The sequence below is a fragment of the Mastigoproctus giganteus genome, chromosome 10 (assembly GCF_048544385.1).
Source record: "Mastigoproctus giganteus isolate SK-2022 chromosome 10, ASM4854438v1, whole genome shotgun sequence".
NCBI classification, from domain to species: domain Eukaryota; kingdom Metazoa; phylum Arthropoda; class Arachnida; order Uropygi; family Thelyphonidae; genus Mastigoproctus; species Mastigoproctus giganteus.
The window spans coordinates 74614606-74628904 of NC_143584.1; the positions used below are offsets into that span (position 1 = coordinate 74614606).

General features: G+C 42.9%; 1 protein-coding gene across 1 annotated transcript in view; it reads right to left on the reverse strand.

Annotated features, from left to right (window-relative positions):
* Positions 1-411: 411 nt before the first annotated feature.
* Positions 412-14299, reverse strand: part of LOC150079089 (beta-alanine transporter-like) — a 210665-nt gene continuing 196777 nt past the window's right edge. The window contains exon 4 of the mRNA XM_090382946.1: positions 412-541. Within this exon, the coding sequence (XP_090239072.1) occupies positions 433-541 (109 nt within the window). The 3' untranslated portion in view covers positions 412-432. The remainder of the gene's footprint in view (positions 542-14299) is intronic.

Consider the following 14299-nt stretch of genomic DNA (forward strand, 5'->3'; position numbering starts at 1 on the left):
TAAAACTTTTTTCAACCTTTAAAATATAAACTTTGTTCCTGAGGTCTTCCGATTTATAGAAAATGGATCTTGCTAGAGGGAGTACAGGATCTTCTTTATATTTATCGATACTAAATAAAAACAAACTTCAATTGAGATCTAAAAAACGCCTTCCTGTAGGCTTTTTGTTGTAAATGTCGACGGTCAATTTTCGCTGTCGTTCAAAATTGATTTTCTGGAACTGGCGAGAGGGTGCCACTGTTGAATATCGTGGACAGAAACCCAAACTGCGATGATAAATGAATTACATTTTATTGTTGAAAACAACGCCCACCAACACCGCACGAAAAGTCTGAAAAAATAAGAAAGCAATAAAGAGAGAAGTGTACTTACCACCAGTAAAGGTAGAAGGCAAGAAAAGGCAATGTTGAGACTAAGGCTATGTGTGACCAGTCACGCAGAAGGAAGACAGCTCCAGTCAAAAAAACGGCACCAAGACTGCGGTAGAGATAACTCAATATCAGCACTCTCCTTCGATAAGCGGGGCCCACTAACTCCTGTACTGTAGAGAAAATACGCACTTACTTTACACTGATTATTAATTTATGCGCAGTATTAGCTAATAGAATTAGGCATAATTTTATTCCATCCGAAACTTAAATCCTAAATTACTTTACTCAGCTCAAATGAAGAAAGGTATTGAAGCATTCAGCGCTTTTTTTTTCTGATATGTGCTGATAATCCTTCACATTAATAGATTTTAAAGTGAGTATTGCAAAAATAACAGGTTTTACTTTCAAATCGACTCAAAGCACTTTTTCAGAATATATTTGATCAAAATGAAGGAAGCATTCTGCACCTAGTTGATGTATAGTATATTACTATATTATAAAATGTTTTCATGCGGGAAACGTTCATAAATGGGGGGGGGCGAAAATATTAAACACGCCTGTGTTTATCTTCATGCATAAATAGTATAGAATTACTGAATAGACTTGATCTGTTTTATATGCGACTCAAACTGAGTCTTATCAACAAGAAAACCGAACTTATGAAGCTCTTAACAATAACCAGCCCACGTTACACTCTCCTAAACAGATAAAATTAACAGTGTGAGCATTTTGATTCTTAAAATTTAATCCGAAGTACAGAGTCCTACCATTAATATCTGGACACCTGCATATCTATACGTAACCATTATCTATAGAAAAACCAATAATGTGTACTGAAACCTTTAGACTTTATGACAACTGTATTCTTCGCGGAACACTGCTCACCAACGGACCGCAACCAGTTCAGCTATTTTTTTGAGAGGTCACACACGCACCCGCAGATCCAATTCATACCAGAAGTTCTCTATAGGATTCAGATTAGGACTCTGGTTTGCCCGTTCCAACTTTTCGAAGCCCATATCCTCAAACCAGTCTGTCACAATGCGAGCAGTGTGACATGGCGCGATATTCAAGGGATACAGGTATGGGTCTTCCCCGACGTGCTACTACCACAACGTAGATTTGCGTATTATTGACCAGGACTTCTAGATAGACCTCAGTATTCACGGTTTTGTCCAAAAACCAATGTCCCAAAATCCCAGGCCAAATAATGAAAACTTCATTATCGAGACGATATCAGGCAGTTAGCTTTCTTCGGGAATCAGGGAAAAGCTACGTTGCAATTCACAGGATATGGTCGACCATAGCTTTCCGATGGTTTTTGGTCCAAGATCGGCGAGCCTTACATCAAGCTAGACGGCAACTCGCAACAGTCGGGTAATTAGTGGATTGTGGATGGCTGTACGGCCATGGGAACCATTATCATGCATCGGAAGTGATGTTAATTGCCGATCTACGACCTGGCATAGCACTACACCAGATCGCCGGGGAACAAGAAATGAACAAATATTCGAGGAGTTTTTAGAAAACACATCCCTGGCTCCAATAAATCAACCACCAACTTCCAGCAACACTCTCTGGGAGACGACTATCGACGTCACTCTGGCCACCAATAACATAGCCGGGTACATCTCCGACTGGACGGTACAGAACTCCTGGATGACGTCCGACCGCAGAGTGATCCCCTTTCAAATCCTCAGAACTCCAATAATCAGACCGGCCCTGAATCGGTTTGATGTTAAAAGCGCAAAGTGGAAGCTCTTCGCGGATCATCTATCCATTGCAGCTAATGAACTTCTCCAGCAGGATCCCCAAAGGAAGGATCCCAATGCGCTTAACCAGGAAATCACAGAAATTATCACAATAGCAGCGAAAGTTGCAATAAAAAGAAAGAACCCAACACCAGGGGCAGTACCGTGGTGGACACCAGAAATCCAACTGCTAAGGAGAGAAGTAAATGCCCACCGGAGGCAGTTTCAGCGAGCCCATCGCAGCTGGCCTGAGGCTAGGGTCGCCCCTCTGAGGGAGCGATAAAGGGATGCCAGAAACCGTATGCCAAACTGATCAGGAAAAATAAAAGGAAGGCTTTGGAATACCTCGTCTCCACAAATGGTAATGAAAACCCCTCGCGAGTGGTGTACAAACTCTCCAGAGGTGAGGTGAAGTCATCGCCACAATGCAAACTGCGCAGGGTACATGTGGGAAGAATCAATAAATAATATCCTGAACGCAATCTTTCCGGAACCACTCTCACCCATCACACTGCAGCAGCACTAAATCCATCAAGCCAATGAAAACTATACCACCGAATAGCTAGAGGCTCCCTTCACGTAAGAGGAAATCCGTGCGGCAGTGGCTTAACTCTAAAACAAAAAGTGCCCAGATCTTCACCTCCTAGAGCCAAAAATCGTCAGAAAGGCTGTAGAAACTGTACCAAAACTATTATACAACAGATGCATCAACACAGGCACTTTTCCTGAAGACTGGAAAACTGCAAACATGAAACTGATATTGAAAAATCTCAAATAAACCCCAGACAGACCAGATTCATACCGGCCAATAGCCCTGCTAACGGTTGCGAGCAAACTCCTTAAAAGGATGTTGTTCAGAAGAAAACTATACCAGTGCGACACGGCCGGACTTGCGAGTACGAACCAGTTTGGGTTCAGGCCCGGAGTCTCCACCACCGACGTACTCAAACGTCTCTTAGACGCTGCTGCGGTATGCGATAAGAAGTATTTTCTAGTCCTTTCGATTGACTTTGTGGGGGCATTCGGTAGTCAAGCGCCCTCGCAAGACTGAGACAGACCTCTATACCAAGGAACCTCTATGACGTAATGAAAACTTACCTCTCAGGATGGGAAATAGCCGTATAGGCTATATGGAATCCTAACCAGACCAAACCGCAGCTGCCTCCAGGGTTCAGTCCTGGGGCCGCTCCTGTGGAATATGGTTCTCAACGAGTCCTCCTCCTGGACTTGGGTGATGCCCGCTCCCAAGCCTTTGCGAACGATCTCGTCCTTATGATATTGATAGACTCAAGAGCCCAATTTGGAGACCATTGCAAGCCAGGCAATAACAAAACTACAGGAATGGGCTTCGACCCACAAAGACTTGCACCTCCTCCTGAAAGGAAGACTGGATCCTCGACGGCCGCCACAAATAAAGATTGGATTTAAAACCCTCAAGCTCACCACGGAACTTAAATATCTAGGCGTAGTCCTGGACACCAACTTGATGTTCCAACCTCACTTGAAACATATAAGGAGTAAAATAAGAAATACGCGGCAGTAGTTGCAAGAATCACCAGAAGGGACTGGGGACTTAAACGCACCCTGTCGCTATATTACAAAACCAACTTCATCCCTGTAATCACATATGCCTCACCTGTGTGGTATCACAAAATCCACAACTGCTGTAAACAGAACAACCCTGGATACCATCCAAAGACTATACTTCTTTTTATCTCCCAAGTATGCCATGCGCTCTGCAAGTCCTCGAGGGAGCCGTCTCGCTGGAAGTAAAGACAGCCAGGCTATACCACCTTGCAAAGGGAGTCCCAATCACCTTTTCTGGATACAGAATAGATCCCACAAACAATCAGAAGACGGAGAAAGTCAACCTAATCCAACACCTGCAGCGGACATGGCAGAACAGATCGGCACATTCGACGAAAGAAGTGACAAGGGAATTCCTAACATATTGACAGCGTGTACCCCCAGCTTGTTTTGTTTGTTTGTTTGTATTGAGGTTTAATGGCGCATGGACTACGGGGGTCATAATGCGCCAGTTCATACGGTGTGATGTGTTTCAAGGGTGTTTACTTAAGATTTCAATTGTTCATTTTAACCTGATTTATACGTTCTTGTGTTGGTCTGTTGCTTATATTCATTTCCTTAGAGGAGGTGGTATAAATTGATAGCTTTAAGAAAGTTGAAAATATCTGTGTAGTCATGTTTATTTTTCAAGAGATCTGTTAGTGTAATGGCGTCATGTGTCTCATAAATATCTTTGAAGGCTTGTTTACGTTCATTTGTATATGTAGGACAGTCTATTAATACGTGTTTTACTGATTGAACGGTGTCACAAGTCTGGCATCGTGGTGGTTCCTCTGCTCGCAACAAAAATGAGTGCGTAAGATGGGTATGGCCGATTCTTAGCCTGGTGAGTGCTGTTTCTTCTTTTCTCGACCTTCGACTGCTAGAAATCCAGTTTTCAATATTCGGCTTTATTTGGTATAATTTGTTTGCAGTTTGCTGATTCCAGGTTTCCTGCCATTTCAACTGGCAAATACGCCATATCGCAGGCTTGTAATCTGAATACGGGACTGATATATCCTCTCCGATCTGTAGTACGGCTTCTTTGGCTGACTTGTCTGCTGCTTCGTTTCCCGCAATCCCTGTGTGTCCTGGGATCCAGCAGAAAAAAATATCCTGTTCATTTTTGGCGCAGTCTGTTAATATTTGCCGTATGTGCCAAAGGATTGGGTGTTTGGATGTACCTATGTTTTGCATGGATTGTAAGGAACTCAAGGAATCTGTATATATTACACTTCTCGTGTAATGCTTATCTTGTACATGAGTTAAGGCTATTTTTACTGCGTATAATTCTGCTGTGTATACACTGCACTCTTTCGGTAGCTGTTGTGTTAAAGTTATATCTGGGAATACAGCTGCTGCTCCCACTAAAGTGTCTGTTTTTGAACCATCTGTGTATATTGGAATATAGTCAGCAAATTGAATTCTGTGCTCTGCATGTAACTGTTGGAAGATTATTGACGGTATCGCTTTTTTATTCCATTTCTGAAAGGAGAAGTCGCATATCGGGATATGCGAATCCCATGGTGGAGGAGTATGAACTGGCATGTGTGCTATTTTGTCTATGTTAAGGTTATGTACTGCCAGAAAGTCTTGCATTCTAATTCCCAGGGGTCGGTTTGCTTGTTGGCGATTCTCATATATGTTTCTGCATCGTGGATCAAAGAGGGTCTCCCAAGTAGGGTGTCCATGCATAGATTTTATTTTAAATGTATAATACAATGCGAGTTGCTGTCGCCTAAGAGTTAAAGGTGGTTCGTTGGCTTCAGCATAGAGACTATATATGGGAGAGGTACGATAAGCGCCAGTAGCTATACGCAGTGCATTGTGATGAATTGGATCCAGCCATTTCAGAGCTGTTTTCCGTGCTGAATCGTAAACTGGGGCTCCATAGTCCAATTTTGATCTAATTAGTGCTTTGTATAGGTTTAGTAAGGAACATCTGTCTGCTCCCCATGCTGTTGACGAAAGGATTTTAAGTATGTTCATGTGTTTTGTACAGCTTTTACGCATCTCTCGGATATGCTCCACGAATGTGAGTTTCTTATCTAAGATTAGTCCGAGAAATTTTGCCTTCGGCTGTGTTGGTATATTTTTGCCTTCTAATTTTAGTTCGGGATCAGGATGGAGATTTCTTTTGCGACAAAAATGTACACATATTGTTTTTTGTGTTGAAAGTCTGAAACCGTTATCTAGTGCCCACTTACTTATATTGTTGATTGCGCATTGCAATTGTCTCTCGACAGTTCTCATGTTCTGTGCCTGACTAGAGATACTAAAGTCATCAACGTAAAGTGCATGTGAAACCGAAGGAGGGAGTTGACTTGTGATCGAATTAATCTTTATGGCAAACAAAGTGGCACTCAAGACTGAGCCCTGTGGAACGCCTTCTTCTTGTTGGTAGATTTTAGAGAAAGAAGTTTGTACTTTGACTTGGAAGGTTCTGTTCATAAGGAAGTTCTGGATAAACACAGGGAGATTGCCTCTCAGTCCAGCATGGTGCATATCTCGCAGGATCCCATATCTCCAAGTGGTATCGTAAGCTTTTTCGATGTCAAAAAATACTGTAACCATATGTTGTGATCTGATAAATGCATTTCTGATGTTGGCTTCTATCCTAACTAGATGATCCAGAGTAGATCTTTGATGTCTAAAACCACATTGCGTGTTTGTGTAGATGTTGTTTTCCTCTAGATACCAAATCAGTCTTTTGTTTATCATTTTTTCTAATAGTTTTCCTAAACAGCTGGTGAGGGCTATTGGTCGATAGTTGCATGGATTTGTCAGGTCTTTGTCAGGTTTCGGGAAAGCTAGCACTATTGCATGGCACCATGTGTTTGGAAATACATTTTCTTGGAATATTCTGTTATACAGTTTCAATAAATTTTCTAATTCAGTCTTGTTAAGGTGCTTGATCATGTCGTAATGTATATCGTCTGGGCCTACTGCACTTGGCCTGGCTGTGAACAAAACTTCGTGTAGTTCGTTTATTGTAAATGGTTTGTTGTAGGGTTCATTACCTTTTGATTTAAATTTGATCTTATGCTTTTCTGCTTTTTCCTTTTGGATCAGAAATTCCGGATGGTATGAATCTTTCGCTGATACTTTTGCGAAGGTCTCGCCTAATGTGTTTGCAATAACGGTAGGTTCAGTCAAACTAATTCCATTGCAGATCAGGATTGGTGATGGCCTATTTCTATATTTACCTGTCATTTTTCTTATTTTATTCCAGACTATATGTGCATTTGTTTTTTTGTTTATTGTAGATGTGAATTTTATCCATGCTGCTTTTCGACTCTGCTTCCTGGTAAATCGCGCTATGGCACGCATTCTTTTGAACTGAATCAGATTTTCTGTTGTGGGATACCTGCGAAAACGGTTCCATGCCCTATTCTGTTGTTTTCTTGTTTCTGTGCAGTCATCATTCCACCATGTTTTCGGACGGTTTGGAAAACGTGATGAAGTCTTAGGGATTGTTTGCTTGCCTGCGTTTTGTATGGTTTCTGTGACATGTGCTAGTGCAACAACTACTGTTTCCTGCTCAATGATAGTGGTGTTGAAAACAGCTTTCCTCCTGAATGCTTCCCAATTAGCTTTTTCTATTTTCCAACGAGGAGTCCTGCTGGTATGATATGGATATTCACTGACCAGTGTGGAAATTACTGGATAATGATCACTCCCAAGAGGATCCTCAAAAACTTCCCAATTAAATGCTGTGTAAAGTGTAGGGGTACATATGGTAAGATCTATAGCTGTGGTGGTCCGAGTTGGAAAATGGAAGTAAGTGTGGTTACCCCTGTTAAGAAGTAAGAGGTTATGATTATCTAGCAGTTGTTCAATGATGCGTCCTCTTCTGTTGTAGTCGGAGCATCCCCACAAAGGGTTATGTCCATTCATATCTCCCATCAGACAAATTGGGGGTGGTAGTTGTTGTAGTAATGCGTCTAGGTCTTCATAAGAGACATCATCTCCTGGTGGAATGTATAATGAACATATGGTTAATAGGGACCTTGCTATTGTACGAATTGCTACCGCTTCTAATGGGCTATTTAAATGCACCTGTTGTGTTGGTATTCTGTCATTTACTAATATAGCAACTCCTCCATGTGTTATACTTTGAGTTATTCGGTCTCTTCTGTACATTGAGTAGTTCCTGATATTCAGGGTATCTTGTTCTTTGAGGTACGTTTCCTGGAGACATATACAGATTGGTGTGTAATGGGTGATCAGATACTGTACGTCGTCAAAATTAGTACGTAATCCACGACAGTTCCACTGTATAATTTTATCCATTATTTGTATTTGTTCAGCCCCTCGAGCTGTTTTCGTTGTGTGACTGTCTTTTGTTTTTCTGTCCTTACTCTATCTCTTTTGGGAAATATCGGTTTTCCGGTATCCATATCTTCTTCTTCTGATTCTTCGGCATGGATTTCCAACGTATCGTCATCTATCTTTCCCGTTTTCTCAAATTCCATAAATTCTGAGTTAGGTTCGTGATTTCGTGGTCTGCTATTACTCTTACACTGTTGCAAGGTTGGAGAATCTGAGGGGATTGAGATGGGTGTGTTGACTGTTTTCTCTTGTTTATCTTGTTGCTTTGCTCGGAGTAAGTGTTTGACTTGTGGAGAAAACGATTCATTTGGAGGAACTGAGATTTCAGTTTGACATTCCACTGATTTAAATTTAGTTGTTACTTGTGCGTACGTTGGTCTATTGGTTATGGTTGGCTGGACCATTTTTCTTGCTTCTTGGTATGTAATATTGTGCTCTGTTTTGTATTTCTGTATTTCTTTTTCTTTTTTCCATCTATCACATGCTCTGGAGAATGCGGGATGTTCTCCTTTACAATTTGGACACTTTGGGGCTGTGGCTGGGCACTCATCAATCTGATGTTCTTTGGATCCACATTTCGCGCATGTCGGTGTGTTTCTACATGCTGTTTGCGAGTGTCCAAATTGTTGACACTTGAAACAGCGCAAAGGATTTGGAATATATACTTTTACTTGGCAGTTCAAATATCCTGCTTTTACAGTGCTTGGGATTTTTGGTGTGTTAAATGTCAGGATTAAGGTTTTGGTAGGTATTACATTTCCATCTCTCCGAATAGAAATCCGTCTTACATTTGTCACTCCTTGTTTTTGGAGTTCTTTGCTGATTTCCTCTTCAGTAACGTGTAAGAGATCCCATTCGGAGATTACTCCCCGCGAAGAGTTTAAAGTGTTATGGGGGGTGACCACTACTGGTATACCTCCAAAGTTCAATACATTCAGTAGCTTTTCTGAATGTCTAGTATTAGACGTTTCAACTAATAAATCCCCAGATCGGAGTCGCCTGACCGTTTTTGGTGTTCCGGCTAGTCCTTCCAAGACTTTTTGGATGAAAAATGGGGATTTCTTTCCTAATGTCTCCTCTCCAGTGGAGTGGATGATTAGGAACAAAGGAGTCGGTGATGGTTTGGAGCCGTCTATTCTTTGTCTTTTGGCAGTATTTTCTGGTTCTTCATCAAGCCGATTTGGTGGGGTCTTTTCTGAAGACCCTTGGGAAGTAGTAACTTTACTACTCATGATTTGCTCTTTTAGCCCTGGGAGCGTACCTTCCAACTCCCAGGTTTCCAGCCCCGCCACGAGGAGGCAAGAGCGGTGCCACCAAGTGACCAAGCAGCTGCTATAGGTTAGTAGAGTTGGTGGTTAGTTTGAGATAAGAGAAAAAAGAAAGGTGACTTTCCTTTCTGTTAGTTTGCTAGATCCTTTTAGCAAAACTTACTTATGAAGTACTAAAAAATTAAGATCGCTATAAATATAATAAACTAAGTATAATTGAGAAGCGCACTCTAGAATCACTTTAAATCACTTGATCACTTGGAAAACGCTTGGCACTCGGGGCCGTACCCCCAGCACCCTTCCTTGGTTTCAACCAGGACTGAATATAAATAACCTTGCATTCTGAATATAAATAACCTTCATTGCAGGATCATTTAAACAAGACTTCAGCTATAGCTCGGACACAGCATGGTTTTGTTAAGGGGAAGTCTTGTCTGACTAATTTGATTGGATACTATGATGCAGTCACAAAGGAACTGGATGCAGGGAATAACTTTGATATTATATACTTGGATCTTAGAAAGGCTTTTGATACTGTTGCACATGGAAGACTGCTACACAAATTGGAGCAGTGTGACATTGGAGGCAAATTGCTGCTATGGATAAAGGGGTGGTTGAGCGGGAGAAGACAGAGAGTGGTAATCAATGGACACTGCTCATCGTGGACTAATGTTATTAGTGGAGTCCCTCAGGGCTCAGTGTTGGGTCCATTATTGTTTTCTGTATTCATAAATGATATTGATGATGGTATATCAAGCTTAATGTCCAAGTTTGCAGATGATACAAAGGTTGGCAGGGTTGTCAAGGACACTACTGACACTATGCTGCTGCAACAGGATCTGGAAAGGTTGAGCAGATGGGCTGAGAGGTGGCAAATGAAGTTTAACATTGACAAATGTAAAGTACTACACATGGGAAACAGCAACCCCAGAGCAACGTATCAACTCTGTGGTACTACACTGACAGTGGTAGAGAATGAAAGGGACTTGGGGGTGGTTGTGCAGGCAGATATGAAGTTCTCTGAACAGTGCAGACGGGCTGCAAGAGTAGCTCATGGAGTATTGTCAATGATATATAGGAATTTTTCCAGCAGGGATAAGGAGGTGATTATCCCATTGTATAAGGCAATGGTCAGGCCACACCTAGAGTACTGTATACAGGTCTGGAGGCCTCATTTCAAGAAGGATGTAGAGCTGCTGGAACGAGTACAGAGAAGGGCAACAAGATTAGTGAATGGAACAAAGGGGTGCTCTTACGAAGAAAGGCTTAAGTTTTGCAAATTACAGTGTCTGGAGACTAGGCACCAGCGAGGTGATCTGATAGAGGTGTATAAAGCCCTGAATGGTTTTAAGCATGCTCAATGCTGATGGGATTCTTCCTCTAGCTCAAAAAAATCACCTGAGAGGACATAAATTCAAATTGAGGAAAGACGTGCGGAAATTTGCCTTTAGCCAGCGGGTGGTTGGTTGGTGGAACAGACTCCCATCCCTTGTGGTGGAGGTTGATAGCCTAAATAAGTTTAAGGCTCAGCTGGACAGGTATTTTGAACGAACAGAGGGGTGAAGTGGAAGTGGGTTTTTTTTTTTTTTTTTTTTTGGCTGATGCTGCATAAGCTTGCTTTCTACATCAAATGCCTCTACTAATGCTAATGCTAACCTTTCTAATCACAGGACATGGCCTACACAACGCCAAATTTACAGTATTTGACTTGGTTGATAGCCCACAATGCATTTGCGGGCAGGAGGAGACATGGTGCCCGCAGATGCACCGATGTAAACACTATGAGGACCTGCGATACCTACTAATAACAAGGACAAGATACTCGCCGTTGAACCAAGAGTTGCACCTACTCGAAACGGAGGAAGACAACAGAGCGCTCTCACGCTTCGCCCAGGACTTATCCACGGTACCAACTAAACACAACCCGAACTAGATGAAAAATAGGCAAAACACAAAGGAAATTCGCATATGGGACTTCCCACCCACTGGTTGGACACCCACACACACACACGTATAACCCGGCGAGTCACGTAAATTTAACCTTGAGTTGACCAAAAACCACCAACATCAAGACAACCTCACCGTGAGTCATTCATGGGGCTTTCCCCATGAATGGCTCAGAGCGGACCTCCGACAACTGATATGGACTAACACAGACTGTGAAAAATTCCAGCTATGCTGGCGCCATTGTCGATCTGTACCTCATTCTTTTGTGAGGTGTCCTATCTTTCCCCTTCTTGGGCGGGGGGAATAGACGAGCTGCAGTCCCCTTCTCTCCCCGCTACCCCACTCTTCGCCTGGTGAAGCATGGGCCTGCTTCAGTGATACTCTGGGGCCTCTTCTCTAGTGTCCACATGCTGCCTTTCCCCCCACTCTGCACTTACCCTTTTTTTTTTGTAAAACTTCAAACTACTGGGTACCTGGTCTGCCTCCACGAGGCTAAGTGTGGGCAACGGTGGGTCCTAATTAGGTGCCCAACGGCTAAATGGAGACACTTTTAAACTCTGGCCGGCCTAAACAGTGTGTACTACGCGGAGATGGAGGAAACCTCTGGTGCTGTTAGACATGAAAACACTTTATCATGCACTGTACAAGTGCTGACGTGTATCCTAATCATCTCACTGAGGACCTGTGTTTGTATGCGTTCCGAGGGGCGATTCTTTACCGAGCTGTCCTGTCGTGCTCCATCAGCGTCAGAAGCTTTCTGGATCGTTTCGTGACGGTTTCAGCACTAGTTGGCTTCCATTTGCAGATGACATCACTAATCTTGGGTGCCGCTGAAATGCCACGTACAGGGCGATAGTGCTTATGTGGCACCCTATTGTGGCACCCTATTACCATTCCGTGCTGGAAGTCTGTTAACTACGTCGACCGTGGCATCCATAATCTTACTACACCCTCCTCGAAGGCATACGAGCATATTTATAGTCGTGTATGGCACGTGACGCTTGGGTAGGATGTGACGAACTACCAACGGAGGGGTGTCCGGGTAGGGCAGTGTATACACACCCGTTTTATAACATCAGTGGAATACCTAGCCGTATATGCCACAGATCTTAATAGGTATTTGAAAAAAAAAAGAATTTTTGTTTTTTGAACTGTTCTTTGAATGTACTGTTTGACCATTTACTAGTATACTGCAATGCTTTTTAATTTTCTTCTTGTTTATACATATAATAACTGAAAATTTTGTTTTTGGCCATTAAATACACACACTGGCAAACAAATAAGAACCTTTATTCAGTGTCAAATCAAATCGCCTTTGTTTCGAATAACAGCAAGTGTACAGCACGGTATGGATTCTAAACGATGTTTTAATTCGTTTTGGTCTTATTGTAACCATCCTTCCAACAAAATATCGCGCAGCTGCAACAAAGTTGAGGGAAGAGGACTTCATTGCTGAATAGCTCTCTCTCTCTCTCTCTCTCTCTCGAGCATATCCTCAATAGGATCTGATCCGACGAATGTGGGGGCCAGGAAAGATGGTGGAGATCCATGTCATATTCTCCGAACCATTCTTGCACGATGCGCTGTTGCATTGTTATCCATAAAAATGCCATCACCTTCAGGATAAAAGTGAAACGTTTGATACAAAATTCAGATACTCCCTGAATGACATTCGAGCTTCTTCTGGTATCAACGGACCCAGACTGTGCTAATGAAATGTTTCCCATACCATGATACCACCTTCAGATGTTTGGGGTTGTCTTAACCAGGGAAGCATGGTCCATCACTTCGTGAGGTTCTTACCACACTCTCTGCCTACCATCAGTGCAAAAAAACGTGTCGCGATTTGTCTGACTACCTGGCTTTCTTCCATTGTTCCAGAGTCCGATCATGACATTCTAGCACTACGGCAAGAGGATTTTTCTGTTTTTCTCTGAAAACCGTGACTTCCGAAAAGGCAGTGACTGCCAATACTCAATTTCTTCAATTCCCTGCGCATAGTATTCCCTCCTACTTAAGGAGAATTTTCACATTCGAGGTGATATGCTGTGCTTTTTGGAATCACTTCTCAGTCACAGAATACTTATTCTCCATCGGCAGCAACATACCCTATCCTGCGACATTACTGCTGGAGTACCGCAGGGGGGTGTCCTGTCTGGTGTCCTGTTCACAGCCATCATCGTGCCCATTATTGCCTCAACGAATGGTCTCCTATGCTATGCCGATGACTTCAAACTGCTGACTCCAATTAACCCTGGCGACGACCCCGCCCAGCTTAGCAACAGGATCAATTCCCAACTTAAGGATCTAGAATTGTACCTGGCAAACTTCAATCTAAAAATCAACCCTCTGAAGTCTGCTCAGGTTATATTCTCCCTTAAATCCATGCCGACAGTACTCAACGTTTCACTCGCAGGGGTACGAATACCAAACGTACCCTCGCACACAGACCTTGGCGTTCTGTTCGACCAAAAGATGTCCTTTGTCCACCAGATCGACAAACTCAGTACCAGATTTTCTCGTCTACGGTGGATCTCAAAGCAGCAGCTGCTACACGTCCGACATCCTGCCACTGTTAAAAGGTTCATCACCTCCACCGTCTACCCTGCCATTCTCTATGGTGCAGAAATATGGGCCTCTGCTGCACATACAAACCTTAAGCGGGTGTACACTGCTGAATACTGGCTACTGAAATGGGCGAATAACAAGCTTCGGCTACCTCCCGCTACCACAACTACCATGATGGCACAAGCACTCGACATCCCGAGGTTGAAGTTCCTGATCGTTGAAAAGAGGCTGGTCTTCACAGCCAAACTCATCTCAGGCCAAATATCATCTCCAAATATTTGGAATGCTTGCTCTTGGAGGATTCCACAGCCAAGCCTAAGGTCGGTACCAGCACTTGTGGCTCACCACAACAGGCTTGTACTCACCGAAAGATTTCTGCCCAAGCAGATGCTCGCTGCCCTCAACCGTGTGGACGCCGACATCGACACCATAATAAGTAAAAAGAAGGACAGACACAAGTTTATCAAAGCTCTTGAAACCTGAATCACTGCCAACT